Source organism: Solea solea, chromosome 8 (genome assembly GCF_958295425.1).
Source record: "Solea solea chromosome 8, fSolSol10.1, whole genome shotgun sequence".
NCBI classification, from domain to species: Eukaryota; Metazoa; Chordata; class Actinopteri; order Pleuronectiformes; family Soleidae; genus Solea; species Solea solea.
This window is the reverse complement of record NC_081141.1, coordinates 23729273-23748556: the sequence shown is the minus strand read 5'-3', so window position 1 is coordinate 23748556 and position 19284 is coordinate 23729273. Positions and strand designations below refer to the sequence as shown.

At 42.1% G+C, this 19284-nt stretch overlaps 1 protein-coding gene across 2 annotated transcripts in view; it reads right to left on the bottom strand.

The window, feature by feature from the left end:
* Nucleotides 1-19284, bottom strand: part of adgrv1 (adhesion G protein-coupled receptor V1) — a 148436-nt gene that overhangs the window by 67286 nt on the left and 61866 nt on the right. For both annotated transcript variants that reach the window (XM_058636829.1, XM_058636830.1), the window contains 34 exons: nucleotides 18603-19104; nucleotides 18097-18406; nucleotides 17525-17734; nucleotides 17216-17346; nucleotides 16661-16760; nucleotides 16391-16570; nucleotides 15778-15941; nucleotides 15077-15164; nucleotides 14005-14083; nucleotides 13178-13316; nucleotides 12891-13032; nucleotides 12459-12724; nucleotides 11840-12015; nucleotides 11515-11642; nucleotides 10957-11138; nucleotides 10719-10865; nucleotides 10538-10618; nucleotides 9731-10001; nucleotides 8303-8425; nucleotides 7527-7752; nucleotides 7041-7245; nucleotides 6820-6966; nucleotides 6384-6639; nucleotides 5596-5798; nucleotides 4593-4769; nucleotides 4155-4325; nucleotides 3890-4069; nucleotides 3472-3636; nucleotides 3004-3124; nucleotides 2304-2427; nucleotides 2077-2215; nucleotides 1654-1839; nucleotides 762-997; nucleotides 34-182 (listed from right to left, as the gene is read on the bottom strand). In XM_058636829.1, the coding sequence (XP_058492812.1) occupies nucleotides 34-182; nucleotides 762-997; nucleotides 1654-1839; nucleotides 2077-2215; nucleotides 2304-2427; nucleotides 3004-3124; nucleotides 3472-3636; nucleotides 3890-4069; nucleotides 4155-4325; nucleotides 4593-4769; nucleotides 5596-5798; nucleotides 6384-6639; nucleotides 6820-6966; nucleotides 7041-7245; nucleotides 7527-7752; nucleotides 8303-8425; nucleotides 9731-10001; nucleotides 10538-10618; nucleotides 10719-10865; nucleotides 10957-11138; nucleotides 11515-11642; nucleotides 11840-12015; nucleotides 12459-12724; nucleotides 12891-13032; nucleotides 13178-13316; nucleotides 14005-14083; nucleotides 15077-15164; nucleotides 15778-15941; nucleotides 16391-16570; nucleotides 16661-16760; nucleotides 17216-17346; nucleotides 17525-17734; nucleotides 18097-18406; nucleotides 18603-19104 (6104 nt within the window). The remainder of the gene's footprint in view (nucleotides 1-33; nucleotides 183-761; nucleotides 998-1653; nucleotides 1840-2076; nucleotides 2216-2303; nucleotides 2428-3003; nucleotides 3125-3471; nucleotides 3637-3889; nucleotides 4070-4154; nucleotides 4326-4592; nucleotides 4770-5595; nucleotides 5799-6383; nucleotides 6640-6819; nucleotides 6967-7040; nucleotides 7246-7526; nucleotides 7753-8302; nucleotides 8426-9730; nucleotides 10002-10537; nucleotides 10619-10718; nucleotides 10866-10956; nucleotides 11139-11514; nucleotides 11643-11839; nucleotides 12016-12458; nucleotides 12725-12890; nucleotides 13033-13177; nucleotides 13317-14004; nucleotides 14084-15076; nucleotides 15165-15777; nucleotides 15942-16390; nucleotides 16571-16660; nucleotides 16761-17215; nucleotides 17347-17524; nucleotides 17735-18096; nucleotides 18407-18602; nucleotides 19105-19284) is intronic.

Here is a 19284-nt window from a genome sequence, read left to right as displayed (position 1 = left end):
CACGTTTATGTTGGCTCTGTTTTTATTTCTTACCTGTAACAGAGGCGTAATCCTGCCTGAACTCCAGGATTCCCTCTATGTTGTCGTTCTCAAGTATGAGCACAGCAAGAGAGGAAATGTTGCCTAAAGCTGGAGGCTGGTCCAGCTGCAGGCCTGACTCGCTCCCTGTGTAGTCCACAGCACTGACCACCAGAGGGAGACACAGAATCAGTGTAACCATCAAGACACTTTTAGAATCAGAATCAGAATCAGAATACTTTTATTATCCCGAAGGAAATTGCTTAAACTTTATTTCACTTTCACTTTATCAAGGCTTTGCATTGTCTGTACAGGTGAATAAATAGGACGCATCAAATAACACCTTCTTCCTTTTGATGCTGTAATACATAATCTGATGAGCACTGGCACAAACAATGCCAAATTTTATTTTTGTGGTCCATGGTTTTCTGTCATGTATAAAGTAGTTAAAAGGGATACTTGAGTATCTTACCAGAAAATCACTTTTTATAATATTACTTAAGTAAAAGTCAAAGTTATTTGGTAGTAACGAGTAACAAAGATAGTTAGAGGAAATAGAATAGAGGAGTAAAAGTTGCTAGAAATATAGATAACAAAGTTTTTTTAGGGGCTTCACATGTCTAAGATTGGTGCTTTTTGTTTGTTTTATACACATTCTGTCACAAATTAAATGGAAACTGCTTCCAAGTCCTGGCTTCTTTTACTCAACATAACGCAGAGTGTGTTTTTTTTTTTTTTTTTACCTGACATTGACCAACTCCACTTCAGTGATGTTGAAGAAGAACATCTCAGGCTCCTCTGGAACACTGTCGTCCTCTATACGCAGTGTGACCTGCTGTGACGTCTGACCTGGGGTGAAGAGGAGTCGTCCCGAAGCTGGAGCAAAGTCCACTCCACTGACCGCTGTGTCCCCAGAGGAAGCGTACGTCACCCAAACACTGCCCAGACTGCCGGAGGAGCGAGTGACCGTCACATTCACCTGAGGAAACGCAGGAAAAATGATAAAGATGCACACACAACCTCAAATGTCATCATATCTGCTACTTTCTGCTGAACAGAGTTTCCTAAACCTCCACTGGGGGGCGCCAGAGCTCCACAGCAGGCGCCACAAAGCCCTTCTGATTTTAAGGGTTTCACAATGAAAACCCTTTTTTGCTTAATTCTCACAACAATGAGATTGAGGGCAGTCGGGAAATCCTGCAGTATTTACAGGATTAAGAGAGTTAATAAGCTTAAATTTACTGAACAGTTAATTGTTCCATACTGTTGTCGTTTAGTTTTGCAAAAAATATGAGGAAAGTAGGTTTCAAATATAGTTAAGTTTTCTATTTCTGTAGGTTACAAAAATGATCTTCTAACTTGCAGCTGCAACCATTTTATACGATCTTTTTTTGATTCATATATACAAATTTTTAAAATGATCATGACATATTTTACATTCTGGTTGTTCGGATCCCAATTTACTTATTTATTTTGACTGTCTGTCTGTGTTTTCCACTGTACATCACAGTCACCTAACAATAAAGTATAAATAAAGGTTAAATGTGTATACAGAAAACATTGGGAACCACTGACACAGAAGACACTACATTTGGCATTTCTACCTAAAACAGTGAACTGCTTTGAGGACCTCACCGTTCCTTCCTCCTCTGTTGCCCTGAGCTGATGCTGGGCGAGGGAGAAAAGGCCAAAGGGATGGTCGCTGGCCGCCATAATGACGCTGGCATGTCTGGCTATTGGACTGATCTCTAGTCCAGAGGTAGCAGAGGTCAGTGTCAGCTGGTACTCGCGACGCTCCTCGGGAAGTTCATCATCCAGAGCCTGAAATCAGAACACATGAAACAGATATTTTAATTGATATAACTGCACAGTATTTTCACATGTGCAAATGTTCAGGTTAAACACTTTCTTTACGCTGTACATATTATTCTATTTAATCGTTTTCAATCATTTCTATACTTTCTGGTGTTGTAATTCAAGGTCGCTATTGACTACCTTTCTTCTCTAGAGTCTGTGCTGCTCTCTTTTAAGATTCATACAATCTACATCGGTCAGTACCTTCAGAATAATGGTGGCAGAAGACTGTCTGTCTCTCATGGTCACGGTGCCAGAAATGGATTCAAACTCCGAGGCCACGGCTGGAGTGATGTTCCAGTAGACCTGGATTTCCCCAAACACGCCTGGTCCTCGCACAAGACTGGACGACACACACACACAAATACAGATTTTTACATGACATTTTCAATTCAAGTGTCAAGAAAGTTGTTAAGTTTATAGCGTCTCACCTGACGACAGCACTGCCGTTGTAATCTCCCTGAGGTTCTCCGATGACGACGTTCCTGGACGACTCTGCAACTCCAATAATCCCGAGCGCAGCCTTGTCTGCCGTGATGGTGATGGTGACCATGTCTGAACAGACATACAGCGAGACAGCGAGTAGGACAGACGGGAAGACAGATGATGATGATGATGATTATTATTAGTATTATTACTTTTCATTAAATAACGCACAGGTAATTAAAAACTCGCCAGGTAAGAAGACGACCTGGACTCATCTTTGGTTAGTTAGAGGTGATCTTTGGATGGATGGAAACAGACTCGGATGGAAACAAACTAATTGTTTTATATACAGTCTACTCCATTTGTTGCAAAAAGAGTTTGAATGGAAGTGTTTGGGACTTGATTTATAACATTTTACTGAGGAGTTAATGGTCTAAATCACTAGATTCAGGTCTTTTCTAATAAAACACGTCAAATTTTGGAGGACTATGTCCGTTTTTACATACCGTCTATGTGTAGAAACAATGTTAGAGAAAACTACAACACACTCTCTTTAGAACAACTACAATGCTTTAAATGCAATGGCAAGGTCATGTATGTTAATGTTTGTGAAGAGTTTCTCACTTGGACGTGGGGTTGTGGCATCACAACAGTGTGACTGTATAAAAAGTGCAGTGGTCACTGAACTTTTTGATAAATACTGACCATTTAAAGGGTCAATGACGGCACCGCTCCCAGCGGGAAACAGTCGGACAGTGAAACGCTCGTCTCCTTCCAGGGCCGAGTCAGCGAGGGCTCTTATCACAAATGTCTTCAGAGTCTCGGTCTGTACGGCGTGGAAAATACGGCAAGATTTATCAAGAAACTTTTACTGAAGATTTACACATGACAATTGCTATTGTGCACATTATTATTACATTCTGAAAAGGTCCATTGTGTAAGAATTAGTGACATCTAAGGGTGAGACACACAACATGTTAACCAGTGTTCGCTTAAAGAGATTAAATAAAAATCAGGACACCATATGCGTCACCATAAATGACTTATTCTAAGGCTATGAAAATCAAACAATTCCTAATTTAAAGTGATTATGCACCTGTACAAACACACTTCTCAAACGGTCTCAAATGTTACACACATTTGAAATTAAAATAATTCAATTTCCCACCCCACCTCAGTGAATTCAAGAGTTCCATTGAAAGGTGAGAGGTCATCCGTGGCCTGATCTTCCAGCTGCCACATCAGCGTCACCGCACCTTCACCTCCAGCACTGCGCTCCACTGCGAGTGTTGCCACGGCAGCGGGGTCGTCCACAAACTCCGGCTCGCTGACGGTAACCTTAGACGGGCACGAGTGACACGATTAAGTCTAAGACAGTCAAAGAGTGTTGACTACAGCTGACCCGGTGGGGAGGTAAGTATAGATGAATGAAATCATACAAATAACAAGTGATGAATTAACACGATCATTGACCTTTGACATGGATTTTAAACACAAACAGTTCGTTATTATGTGATGCTGTCCCAGTAAAATCATCACATCTTCAAATGCAGTCAGAAAAGGATAACAGTGAGGATATTTTCAGATTTACCTCCAATTCCTGGAATCCAAACCGTCCCAGAGGGGAGTCATTGGCCTGGATACTGACAGTCACAGAGGTCACTTCACCGAGTCGAGCCCCACCGATCACACGGAGCAAATTCACGCTGAACGTTTCCACAGTCTCCACATCGGCATCGTCCAAAATGGTGATGGCAATGATGGCTTCGTTCTAAATGAAAAAAAAAAACATATGAAGGAACATGAGGTAAAACACATTGTACAGTATGTGTCAACAACATCCTGGATCCTCTTACCTGTCCATCCTGAAAGGTGATGTTTCCAGACGAGGGGGTGAAGTCGCCGGGATCGGCAGTGACCGGCTGAGCATCCCAGTAGACGACGAGTCTCCCGGTCGTACCAGCGAGTCGCACCACAGACAGATAGAGGATGTTGTCAGGTGGAGGGATCTCATGTGCCAGCATATCCTGAACCACATGTTTAGAAAGAGTGTGAAAATGATGCAGCATTTTGCAGCTTTTGTTTTGAAAAGCACAAGAGAAATAAAGTTTACTTATGAATTAATCATTCTTTTATCTCGATATTCTGGGATATACTTTGTAGCCAAAAATAAATCAAATTATTATAGGAATTGAAGTAGAATGTAAGTATTATTTTAAGATTTACTGGCTGCACTTGACAATTTAATTTATTTTATGTGATGTGATGTGATGAGACGACACTGTGTTGTTCACCTCGGAAACATTAAACTGCAGAATCCCTCGAGGGTCGTCGTTCTCCTGAACGGTGACCTCTGCCACTTCCATGCCGTGTCTCTTCACACTCGGCTGCCCGGCTCCCGCCGACCCTGCGACCAGCTCCACGCCAGTGATGTTCACCAGGAAACTCTCCGCCAGCTCGGGGAAGTCATCCTTAGGAAAATACACACTCATATTTCAGAATAAAATCCTGCATTGTCTTAAATGTGAAGACGCCAGTAAATTTATACAAAGTATTAAGATAATTTAGAGACGTATAAGAAGTGATCCCACACCATCTCCTTTTCCCTGAACACCATTCTCACTCACATCCGACACTACAAAAGCCAATAATTACTTAACCTTGAATGTCCTGCATGTGCCTGCCAGTGCTGGCAGAGCAGGTCACCAGTGCTACGCTCCATTTAAATGGACTAATAAGATCCAAACTGTTCTCAAACTGGAGTGTCAGATCCCCACTGTTGATTGAGAGTTGTGGTCTATTAATATTCTGTGTTCTCAGGCCTTTGAGGGAAAATAAATCTCAATTATGATGAGACTGCCAGGCTAAATAATGATTGAATTGATAAAACTGTGATTTATAATATTACATTTACTTATATAATTGGTTTTCATTGCTTTAAAATAAATCCTCTTTGCTCCTTTTTCGAAGGGTCTTGCTTTTACAGCAGGCAGCCATCTTGTGTCACCATGTTCCTACAGCAGCTTAAATGAGTAAGCAAGCTACAGTGCTTCAATGGTGAAGCATTAGCTTATGATGAAAAACAAAGATAAACAAGATATTTTATGGTATGTCAAGGCCACCGTAGTTCCCTGATACACTCGCCAGTGGAATTATCTGCAGTCTCACTATCTGATCTCACTAATTCTTACACACTGGATCTTAAGTACAAAACTTAGCACTTTTGTTTTTAGAAGCAAACATTGCGTGTACGTAATGTAATCCACTTCACTCCATTACCCAACATCCCATGCTCACCGGCAGGATTGTGACAGTGACGAGGGCCACTGTGGCGCCGTCGATCATGACGACGGTGTCGTCTTTGGCGATGTAGTCCTTTCCAGCTGTGGCTTGGTTTGACGGGGGCTGGTACAGGGCTTCCCTGGTCTGGTAATGGACCGCTATATCACCTGAAGAACCCTGTTCCCTCACTATGGACAGAGTCACATTAACTGGAGTCTCTGCAGAAAAAAAATAAATATAAAAAACATGCAGGTAAGTGTGGGAATATTTAAAATACACCAAAGAGGTTAGGATAATGCTGGCTTTTGATATACTCAAAAATTATACATCGAAGTTGTCATTTTCTCTGGATGTACTGTACTGTAGGTTAAGGACCACAAAGGCCCAAACAAAAATCATCTGAAAATCACGCACTGCAGCTTTAAAGAGAAAATGTGTGGGTATATTACTCAACCCCTCTCACTTCCCCGACACTCTGGGCAAGATTCCAATCCACAGATTAAGAGAGACTCAATTCTCCGCGTCCTGGAAATCACGGCACATCTCTTTTACAGTAAATCTTACTCTGCGATTACCGTAACCTCTCCTTAAGAAACCTCATGCAAAAAATAATAAATAAACTGGTATTAGGGGTCATTTTCAAACCAAACAATGTGAGTGTGCATAAACATAAAAAGGGGTTTACAAACAGGTTACATGAACTCATGAGACACGAGAACGTGTTGCAGTGTAATCCAGTAAAAACCCACATTCACTAACAAGTCATCATTCATCCATTTCCCTTCCACAGAAATGCTCCTTACTCTGCGGTTCTTGTGCGAGCGTAAACTGGGAGTCCAGATGCCATCCAATCACGCCATAGGGAGAGCCATTGGGCAGGATGATGAGTAGAGCTTGCGCCCTCTGCTGGTCGATGACCGCAGCCTGTCGCAGGTCCTGCAGCCCCACAGTGGTGACGTCCATGAGGGAGATGGTGACGCTCTCCCTCGGCTCTGGGACGTCGTCTGCTATCACAGCCAGTGAGATGATGGCCGCCGACTGTTCCTCTGAGAACGTTACCTAAGAGGGACAAATATATGACATTAGCATTTTTACTTTCAAACACATCATCACGTGAAAGATTTGACATCTACATATTTTTATTTCAAAAGGATTATACACTGACAAATAGACTTAGGTGTAGAATATTAAATGATCTTAAGACCTTTCAGGTATGATGAGAGGAGAAGGTTAACTCACCACTCCTGAGGTGGGGTAAATATCTGCCAGACTGCCACTTGCCGCCCAGTGAACAGTCAGTCGGCCAAAGGTCCCTCGTCTCCTCTCCACACTGAGAGAAATCTGGTTATTTTGCTCCAACTCCTCCACCTCCATCGACAAAGAATCCTGGAGAGGAGAGAATATTATTTCTGGTTTAAACTAGTTACGCTTTTAAAAACAATCCTTGTTTTTCTGCTCACCTGAGCAAAGCCAATGACTCCGTGGGCGTCATCGTTGGCTGGTACAATTATGGTCACCTGACCACCGAATCCGATCTCGGCCCCGCCTTTCGGATTCTTCAGGCTGACGTGGAAAATCTCCTCCACCTCGGGGATGTCGTCATCGATGATGTTCACTGCGATCTCCAGCTCTCGGTCACCTGGCGCAAAGTGCAACTCCCCAAAACTGAGCGTGACGAAATGAAAAAAAACAACCTGTATTATTTAAAGGTCCAGTGTTTGAAATATTCTAAATATCCATTTTCCTACAGCAACCAGAGTCTATGTTTTGCATTTTAAAGATTACTGAACAAACTTAATACACAAATGAAGAAAAAGTGGCTCCGACCCCATAAACCTAATCACACACTGGACTTTTAACTGTATTTAACTTTATTTTTACCATCTTGGACAGAGATTTCTCTCAGAGCAACAACAAAACAGTTTTCTGAAAAATAACGTGTGTACCTGGGTATGAAATCGGACTGATTAGAGACAGACGTGAGCTCATAAACGGTGGCGCTGTTGTCCTCAGCAGAAGCCAAGAGAGTCTTGATGGTGTTGTTGAGCGACGGAACCGTGAGAGAGAGGAAGCTGCCAGCAGGGGGAGCCGTCAGGATCACGGCAAACAGGTTCACGTCGGGCCTCCAGGTGTACAGAGACGAGCCGTTCCTTCCAGCGAGCATAGCATAAGCTACGGAGAGGAAATAGTAGTTCAATGGTCTGAAAATGATGTCTGGTCAAATGACAGAGACTAATGAACAGCAGCAGATCATTGTTGAACCTCAGCATCCTACAGTCTTTGAATCTTCTAATGTGACATTGCCAGTGTGTACGTTTTGGTGATTTCTTTGTTACCATTATTATTCTGCCTCTTTTTTGGTCTTTATTATGTAACATTATTTGTATTCTGCATCCTTCATCAGACCTGATATTTGGGCGGGTATGGACTAGAAGTGTTTGTTGTTGTTTTTTGAGCAGTAGAACTCAAGTCTGAAACTTTTCATGGGCCATTTATTTGTGTTTTCAGACAGACTCCAGCCTGTTTGCCGCTGTGTCGCTTTATTAGTGCAAAGTTGCTGTTGCCCCACATTAAAAAATGACACAATACAGCTTTAAGCCTCGTCTTTGAACGTGGATAAGCTCTATGCATTTACAGACTTTACAGATCTTGAATCCCACATATTGGAACTTCAAACTGGCTTAATTTATAAAAGGCTGTTGTATGATATAGATTTTCTTACTGATCCCGGAGGGAGAAGTGAAGGGATGAACAGAGGTGAGGCCGGGGTGAGGAATAGACTGATAAAGCTGTGGTGAAGGCTGCTCCGATCTCCACTGTAACACCTCACAGGATGTAGAGAGACCTGGAGGGAGAGAGAGAGAGAGATACACAGGGACATAATATCACACACAGATTGAAGCACTTTCACGGTAGAACAGCCTGTTTATGTACAGTAAGGACTAAGGTCTAACTGACACACCCAAGACTGACAAATTACAACCTCCGAGTCCCGCTGCGGCTCTGCTCGGCTCCACACTGAGGCCTTTCCCGTAAAAACCCACAACAGGTCTGAACCAAGCAAACTCACCACTTTTGCAGACTCAGAGGGATTATGTCTCATCAAAATACACAGAGCGTGATATAAATACACGGTCCGGCCTGTGTTGCAAAGACTCTCCTTTTAGCTTCAACAACAGAACAAGGATGTATTTGTCTGCAACAGACGCACAGTTTCGATGTGTGTAAACCATCGCTGATTTATTTAAACTACGCTAACCAACATCTGCCCGCAGCACAATCCTTTAAAAAAATACACAGAACATGGCCATGGTGGAATAGATCATCTCATTACTGCAAATTCCACCCTCAACATGATAGATTGAGTGCACTTGACTCTGTCTGAAGGCCAGTTTGTGCATATTTAATCTCTAAACCGCAGGGGGAAAACAACTCCTGGATCTGATCTGTTAAGCCAAGTGCAGATTTGAACACTAAATCTAAAATGTCTACTCAGGTTGTGTTCATGGATGCTTAAGAATGTGGTTTTGGTAAATTTGACCCTTCCTCAGCATGAATTATAGCTTCCTCATCCGACAACTGTGTTTTTTTACACTAATCAGCAGCCCTATGTTCATTTATTTGCAGCCACTGGCACAATATTAACACTGATCATCACAGGATTTCTCTTTTTGGATGGTTAAAAATCGTATTTCATGTTACAGCAGTGCCAGTAGAGCTTGATTTCACTTAGCTTCACTCACGCAAAAATTATTCAACATTTATATTTGTTATTTTCCAGAATTTCATTACTGAATAATGTTGTATTGTAATTTTAGTCGATGATTATAAACAATCTTGAATCATCGGTACTTTAAGAATCAAATGGTGACATTTATGTTTTTAATTGCACATGGTCCCTTTCAAATAAAAATCTAATCAATCAGTTGCTAAAAACATGATTTTGTGATTTAAACACATAATCAGTGTGAATTTAAATACAGGATGTGTGAAGCCAGATACAAATCTCATGTGGTGACATGAGACGCATGCAGGACACGTTTTAATGCCATGTCTGTGTCAACAGTTGTACTTAGTGCGACCCACATGCAACTGGATAAATAACCAGGTTTTATCAGAAATACAAAGAAAGAAAGAGACAGTACTAGACCTTCATCTTCAACAGCCACCAACAGGAGAGTGTTCTCTGCTTCTGTGTTGATCGTCTCCACCTGAGTGGCTCTGCCAGAGAGAGGGAGAGGCTTTGGGTCCTGAAATCTCCCACTGGTCCATCGAAGCAGGTGACAACTGACAGTCGGGCTGTCTGTGCAAACCACCAGGTAGAGAGCCGCTGCGCGAGTGAACGGAGTCACACTGACAATGTCCTCCTCAAAGTCCAGCGCCTGGAGGAGAGTGAATGAGCCCCCAGTCCAAGCGAAAATCTGTGGCGGTGAACAGAGGTTTAGTTATGTTGAACATGAACACACGGTGAGAACAACAATGAAAGTCACACCTTCTAACGCGGAAACGTCAAGCATATAGAAGCGAACAAAAGTGAGAGGCGAGGACCAACTCAATGCAGCACATATGTCCTGAACAGAAACCCCCCTGAATAAGGCCCACGATGCGGCCAAGCCCCAAGTCCAGTGCGCTCGCAGGCCCACAGGTGGCTGCAAACCCTGACTCGAATATGCCAAAGCAATCGCCTCCACCACTCAGTGGGAGAGGCTCTGCTTTGTGATAGGTCTCCCCTTATGAGGATTAGCCCAGGAGACGAACAGCTGATCTCTCCTCGTCCTACACATGTAAGTGCGCACAGGACACTACAGTGCGCAAGTTTTCCCTAGAGTAAATTATATTTGATTGAATATGTTTATGTTGACATAGGTCCTGTGAAGAGTTCCTTCCTACACTTTATTATCTTCACATTACTGAAAATAAATATCTCTCTAAACAGTGAAAAAAATGTCCAACTCACCTGGCTTGAAACTATGAGATATTCTCTTCCCTCAGTGGAAAAGTGTTTCACATCGAAATATTCAACACCCAATGTTTGTTCCTGAAAAAAATACAAAACCGTGTGTCAAAATGTGTTCATATCATAAAAATTGACAAAAAAAATTAAATTGATGTTGATAAATTGTTGGCTTAATGTTTACCAATGTGACATTGAGGTCCTTGTGCAGTTTAAAGACACTAAGGTTGGCAGCAGGTGAGGAGGGAGGACCACTGTGTGTGATACCGATGTAGGTCGAACCATTCACTGCAAACCCAACACAAGAGCTTGGATCCTCAATCCTGAAAGACTGTGATAAAAAACAACAAAAAATAAACAGTTTAATTGAATTAAGTGAATCGTCTGCTAGTTGAGCGACAATATTGCTGTTGTTTTCTTACCTCTAACGGCACAAATACACCCTGCCAACGATACAATGTGGCCACGGTGTGTGTGGATCCCACAAAGGGTTTTCTATCAAGCCTCAAAACCAGAGAGGAAAGTTCTTCGGGAACGGTGCACCAAGCAGAGGTGGGACTGTCCTCGAAGATCTGGTGAACACCTATCACTGAGAGGTGACCCGCTGACAGAAGAAAGGACAAAAAAAAAACAGCGTTATTGGAACCATCTTCTAGTGTATTTTGACTGGTTTCTGCAGCTTGTCACTTAATTGGTTTATTGTTGATTGGAGCCTTAGCTTCTGATTGGCTGGATAATTGTCACGCTGTCTTTGCCTTGTTAAGAGAATTCAGTTGAAGCTGTGGAGCTTGGAGAGCACACTAGTTTTTTTTACCATGTTCCTAATATATTTTATTTTGAAACCCACATTTTTTTGTGATTGTTCTAAAGACTTTAAGTTGTTTTTTTTTACCAGAGAAAATGTTTTAGTAAAAAATCTTGAAACGAAAAAAACTGGACTCACAGAGGTGATTTTGAATTAAAACATTTATTGGCCTCACCGGACGCAACAGCTGTATCGGATTCAGTCTCCCATTCCACACTGACGGCAGAGTCCAGACCGTTACTGCGAGACACCGTGAGGAAGACTGTTCTGCCGCCTTCATCCGCGACCACTTCTGCGTTCGTTCTGTAAAGAAAATACACAATAAATGAGTCAATGCAATGTAGACTTCGTCACATGACTGAAAAGACTCAACAAGCACAAAGAAATTCACAATAATATACAGTATGGTCTAAATATATACAAATAACGACGACTACTTTTAAAAGAAGGGATCTGTGCTAAGTTTCAGGTCTATTTTTTCATGCAGCTACAGCTGAGACCTGTTGACCGTCGGTCCGATGCGGAACAAGCCGGACGGAGCCACGTTCTCCAGGATGGTGATAAGAGTTTGGAGTCGGTCACCGAGCCGCGCTCCTCCCGTCGGGTTGGACAGGGTGATGGTGAAGGTCTCGTTCATTTCAGGCTCGGCATCCAGGATCGCCCAGATCTCCAGCATCTGAAACAAAACGGATGAGAATAAACGACTTCTGAAGAGTTAAAATACTGTACATGTGCTGTTTTTAAACACAGAATAATATTTTAAATGAGGAAATACTGACCATCTAATGTGACCTTATGAGTGAGTGTGTAATTGTTACTGATGTAATTCAAGCTTATCTATGTTGACGTTTTCTGCTCATTTGCTGATCAATGTGCTCTGTTCTTATTCAATCGACAACAAAAAATGTCATATTTGTGAGAGATCGGTCAGAAATGGAAGATCACATGATCACAGGTGTAGTTTTTTTTGGTGGTCGTTTTTTGACCAGGAAGACCAAAGACTCAACCCCTCAAAACTCACTGAAATGAGTAATTTTATTTGTTCAGGTGCTTTGTTTGAAAGATATAAATGAGGTCTCGATCAGACAAGATTTAAAAAGAAGGTTAGTTTTCCCTCACCTTAAACCTGACTCCGTCTTCCAGGACCACAAAGCCCTGTGCTGGCATCAGATCTCCCTCTGCTAGGCTGCCGTTGGCATGAGTGACGGTAAACTGAACGGTCACAGTGCCAAACGTGCCTTCCTCTGGGTTTCGAACCACGAACAGGGTGGCCACGCTCTTACTCAGCCCCAACACAGAGGTGGGCTCTCTCAGCAAGAGGTGCTCGCTCGTGTTAAAGGAAATGACGCCGTGTCCATCGTCACTGGCCAGGATTTTCACGGTCGCTACAAGAAAGAGAAGATTAGTTTTCTCCATGCAAATTAACACTGAACAGGAATAAACCAACTCTCTTACTCCACATGTTTTCTTGACCATGAAATCAACTAAATATAAAATGGATATTTTATTTTCTGCTGTCATGTTGCTGGTAGACTCTCGATTTTCACAAACCTGTGGTGTTGGTGCCCAGCTCCAGTCCAGGGGAAGGTTGAGACAGGATGAGCTGGAATCTCTCAGCTCCCTCTGGAATCGTGTCATCGATGATCTGCACTTCGACAAACTTGTGTCTTTCGCCGTGGACGAAATGAAGCATCTGAGAAGACAGAGAGGTTTCAGCCTTCAAATGTGATGCCGTTAAAGTGTTTGTGTGAGTTTGCAGTCCCTACAACTGGACTTAAGATCAATTCTGGAGGATGATGTATGTGTGAGTCATGATCTGAAAACAGTGTATTTCTTACCGTTTCACTTGTATTGTAGTCCAGTCCAAGTTGAGCTTCCAGATTTTGAGCATAGAAGAACAGAGAGACATTTCCATGCGCTCCCTTGTTTCTGTATGCTACCAGAGTAAGTGACGTGATGGTTTCATTCACTTCAAACCTGGAAAGGATAAAAACATTAGAAGGCATTTTATTATTTAATCTTTTTAAAAAAAAACAAGCCCATAAATGCTGACACATTAACAATCAGAGGGAGACACATACTGGGAACACGCCATGTAACCTGTCACTCTGACAAATTGAACTTAATAAAATGTGTTAAGATGACACAGTAATAATAATATAGCAATATATCACGAAAAATATATAAATAAAAAAAAATATCAAAATAGATGGAAAAGGGGTTTGGCTTTGTTGGGTTATAGCTAAATTTTTCCAGTTACAGATTTGTCATCACACTTTCTACTTTCCCATTTTAAAGTATGTTGGAGGTGCATTAGACTTCCCCTGCAACAATATTATAATGAATTCCATTAAAAGTAGAAGTGGGAGGTCGGAGCTGGGAGTGATGACACCTCTCAGCTGCCGGCATTCCAGAGAAGTTGGAAAAAACTGAACGCACATAATGTGATGAAAGGTTAATAGTAGTATGCCCAGATCTCTCCAGATCAAGCCAAGTGTAAGTATGTTCATCATCTACCTGTAAAAATAAGGTTGTTAGCACAAAAACGGCTGCAGCTTCAGCCCCTGGACACAATTTCACCCTTGTGCAACCATGATTCCAAAGCTGAGCAGGAAAGCTAAAGCTAAAGCTGCTAATTCTCATGTGAAAGAAGCTTCTTACTTACATGGTGTTGGTCCATTCGACGACTCCCCTAATTCCATCATTAGCAGCAATGCTGACCTCTGCCACCAAACCCTGAGTGTCTGGAGGGGGAAAAAAAAGAGGAATCAAAACTGTGTAAAATGACTACATTAAAAAGCAGTGAAGTCGTTATAAACAGAGGTGAATTCAGGCCTATAACTACAACAACAAGCTGTGCACGTGGGAAACAGTGGAGGATCTAATTTCCGCCCTGGTAAAGTCTGAGTGAAGGATTATAGCCAACAAGCATCTGCTGTAAGTGGAGGGAGAGACTGAGCCACCAAGTGTTTTTGGGGTGGACTGATTTATGACCCCCTGAAACGTCGACTTCTCCCATTGACTATGCGGCCAAGACCGTGGGAGGCCAGCGCCGGGTTTAGTTTGGCTTTCGCTCTCCTCACCGCACGGCACTACTCTGCTCCCTTCAAATCTGCAGGCTTCCTCACTCATGGAAAGCATCAGTAACACCATCCAAGCCACATAATGACTGCTGCCAAAAGAGCCGCCGTGTGTTTACCGTGAGTCTCCAGGCAGAAGGCCGATAGTATTCTGGTCGCCTCCGAGTGCCACTGCGCCGCTCTGCCGCTCGCATTCTGTCTACTCATCGCTTTCTAAAGTTACTCATTCATAAATTGGACGGTGGTTTGGATTATGCGAAAGCCCGGCAGTAGTAACTTACTTGGGCTTTAATATTGGTATTTTGACTGTCAACTACAATGTCTGAAGTAGCAAAGTGGAACAGTGCATATCAAACTGCATTAGCGGGGAAAAAAGGTCAAGTTTATTTTACCTGGCAACGTGCAATACACAACCTCTACTTGTCAAACAAAGCAGATGGTGGGGAATTATGGGAAGAGAAGAAAGAATGAAAGAAAGAAAGAAAGAGATTTAATGAAATTGAAAATTTCAGGACACTTAGAGAAGCAGTGATGGAAAAGCAAGTCAAAGAGTTAGCTCGGCTCTGTCATAACAGAATGTCAAATGTTAAAAAGGTGATGAAAGTCTGTTAACATCTGCAGCACAGATCAGCCCCACGCTGCTAAATTGCCCCATACCGAGCTGGGGAACGGTGGCGAGGGTCGTGATGAGGACGGCTGATGTTATGTTGACCAGGAAGAACTCCTGCACCTCAGGAATGTCGTCCTGACAAAAGGCAAACAGAAATAAATTGTTTTAAACTCGACATTCCAAAATACTGCATGTGTTTCAAAGACTTGAAGCGGGCATCAAAAATATTCTATTATATAACAATATATATAGTTATTTGTTAGAAAAAGTCCAGTGGAAGAACCCAGATTTATTGTTTATTGACGAATGTGGCGTTTGCCATTGACAGAAAATGAGGGTTTATCATGAAAGAGATTATTGTTTCCTCATTAAATAGTGCTTTACTTGTTGCCATTTCTTCCTGGAGAACTATCAATATAATACATTATGAATGTGTATATTGTTAGATGCTATGTGGTCAACTTTTTTTGTTTTGTCTTATAAGCCCTCGGCATGACACATGAATAAATCATTTACAAAACAATATACTGGCAGAGATTGGTCCATAAAATTTCCCGAAAATGCTGAAAAATGTTGATCAGTGTTTCCCAAACCTGGAAATTATGTTAGTAATCGATTAATAATCAAATGAATCAAAATGTGGAACATTGCAATGGCACCGTACACATTATAGTAACCAGAAAGAAGAAAAACAGTTTCTGATGTGCAGAGAAATCCAATATATCACAAATAAAGAAACACTCGTTACCTCCAGTATGGTGACGGGGATGGCGACAGAGGTCTGTCCATCGTGAAGGATCACAGATCCAGTTCCAGAGATGAAGTCTAGACCTGGATCAGCGAGAGCACCCTCGACCTGCGACAGGTCCTGTAGAGAACCTTTGATCACCTCGTAGGTGATATTCACAGCCCCTGTACACAACAATTAGGTGAGAGAAAATCAGCTTTAATGTAAAGTATTACAGTGTATATTATATTTGGTGAACATAAAGCATTAATAATATATAAATAAAACACATTAAAGCACTCAGAGGCTCAAACTTCAAGTAAATAGTCCATGTGTCAAAGATTTGAACTCCATTATCACAAGGTTGTTTAAAAACAGAATCTGCATTCACATCTGGACCATCAAAAACTTTCAAACCTAGATATTTTCATCAAAATATGTCTATTACTTCTTCAGTTACGCTGCCCAAAGTCAGTCAGAAAAACAGTCATAAACATCATCTCCTTGTTGGAAGTAATGCGAGTACTGTGAGTGGATTTACCAGGTTTAAAATAGTAATTATTACTCATTTAAACCCGGTGAATCCATTAATTCAGTATTATTATATACAGTATATTCATGTTTTCACACCGACCTGAGGCTCCAAACTCTCTGTTGACGTAGATATTTATCGTTCGGTCTCGTTCCTCTGTGGTCACCCTGAGCGATGACGGGGCGATGGTCAGCAGGCCGTAGGGTTCATCGTTCGTGTCCACAGTAAGAACCGCCTCACTGCCCTGAACATCCAGCACCGCGTGACCCGTCACCACCACACCTGTGAGGGGAGGGAGTCAGACTTGATTGTTACATGACAAAATAAACTCTGACTCCGGGTGTTTGAGGGATTTTTTTTTGTATCAATTACCAAAAGTTTGAATGTTGGACAGGGAAACTTTGTATTCGTCTTTGTCCTCTGGCGCGGCGTCATCGAGGAGCTGCAAGACTATGGTGTTATTTAGTTCTTTCTGTAGGAGACAAAAACAAAAACATGAAATTATCACAGGAAGCACCAAATTACAGTTACTGAATCTCTTTTTTTTTGTTCATTCTATAAAACCTGTGGTTGATATCTTGAACCACCCACAGAGAACAAAAACAATAACAACTTACTGATGCAGAGTCTGTCTGCTCCCATATATCTATGTACATATACATATATATATATATATACACATACATACACACATATATACAAATATATATACATATATACACACACATATATATACACATATATGCATATATATACACACATATATAAATATATACATACATATATGCATATATATATATATATACACACATATAAACTTATATACAAATATATACACATATATACATATATAAACTTGTATACAAATATATACATATATATATATATATACATATATACATACAATAATCTTCATTCTGTATTCACCTCAGTAAAGAACAGTGTCCCTGATGTTTGGGTGAAAGTCCGGTGTACAAGAGGCCCCGTTACAGTCCAGTCCACAGTGACATTACCAAGACCTGGAGCTGATCTCAACACTAATAAGGACTGAGTCTCACCTGTAAAATAAAACAGAACAAAAACATGACAGACAGCCTAGAAAACTGTATGGATTCCACTCTTGTGACTTCATATACTCGTGCATACATCATTTCGAGATCATACAGAGTCATGAGGAGACATCTTTAGTGACTGGGACACATGATAAATGATTGAAAAAAAAGAACATTGACTCACCCTCTCTGGCGATGACAGAACGCGAGGCCGAGTGAAATCCAACGATCCCGGCCACATCATCGTTGGCCAGTATCACTATGGTCACAGTGTCGGAGCTGGGCAGGATTCGACTTCCTCCCTCGGTGTTAACCAGTCCGATCATGAGACTCTCATTGTCCTCTGGCTCGATATCATCTCTGATTACTATCTCGATGGTCTTCTTCAGATCGCCTGCAGGCAAAGTGGACGAAAGTGCATGCAATACAGGTTTACTTTGAATTCCCCCGACTATAAAATACATGAGAAAACCTGAAATACACAGGAACGATGAAATGGTTTTAAGTATTTAAGTTTTTCCAATCATTGGATCACTCTGTGCTAAATTAGTAATGGTTCCAAGTCAGTCAAATATGAATGAATGTATCTGGAGAATATTTATGTTTTGTTTATTCTAACTATGATATAAAACTGTTGGGAATCGTAAAATGTAAAAGTATCAATACATATCAGTATCAATAAGCACTATTGGTATCAGTACAATACTAACAACACCGTCCGTAATTATTCCCTTTCATTGAGTAACACACACATACCGTCAAAGACCAGACTGCCTCCAGTCCCAGTGAAGTCAGCATCCGGTGTGGCTTCTCCGCCAACAAAGCTCCACTCCACTGTGACGGTGCCCAGGTTCCCTCCTCTCCTCTCGATAACCAGAGGCACCACAACCGCGGGCTCTTCCCGAACCTCGAGATAAAGCCCCTCATCGGTGGCATTGGGGCTGAGGCTGTATATTAAAAACACACCAAACGCATCTCCATTCATCGCGATGGTCACCAAAGCCTTGTCAGGCTGGCCGATGGAGGGCAGGTGCTTCTGTGCCAAAGTCAGATTTATCAGCTCTACCTTCAAAAATGAATCAAAATGAAAAAAATATATGTTACTTGTTAATCAAAGAGCACCATAAAGGAAACAGGCTACGGCTTGGGTCATACGTTCCACTGACTGGACGTGGTCACAAACATGGATGTGCTTTCATTTGTCTGCATAGAGTCGACACACGGTGAAAGTATGACCCAGGCCTCATATGACTTGGCTTTACCTTCAGGATCTGTATGGAGAAGCTCTCATCCATTTCGGGGAATTTGTCAGTCAAGATTGGGACCATGAGGTTGGCGACCTGTGACCCATCTTCCATGAAGGCACTTTGAGCCGTCACCGGGTTGTAATCGCTCCCCGCCACAGCCTGGGCGCTGAACAGGACGGCAGTGGCGGTGGCATTTTTTAAGTAAGTCGTGACCTTCGATTCAGACGTCAGCGCCTCGGCTCCGGAAGTAACCCAAGTGCAGGATGGTGATGGCGCTGCCGCTGTGGAGAGAGAGAAGGCCTGGCAGGCTTGTTCTCTCAGACACGCAGCAGCACATGCAGCCAATGGATCGATCTGACCGGTGACATTAACGGTCCTGGTCGGGGTAGTGGACGGAGCGCCTGGTCTTGGGAGATTATAGTACATCAACAGATTCTGGCCGTCGGCCTGAGCCAAGCCAACGATGTTGGTCTCAGAGGTGCTGTACACGATCTCCAAGCGACCAAAGTCACCGCCTCTGCAATAAAGGGAATGACGATGTTACAGCAAAGCTTAACGTGAGAAAACAGCATGTAAAAACATTTAAAGAGGGGCTACATGTGAAACATGTATGATATGAAGTCATAAAATAACCATAATCTGTCATCAGGGGTGAAGGAAACATGTTTAATTTAAATACTGGCTTCACTCAAGATAA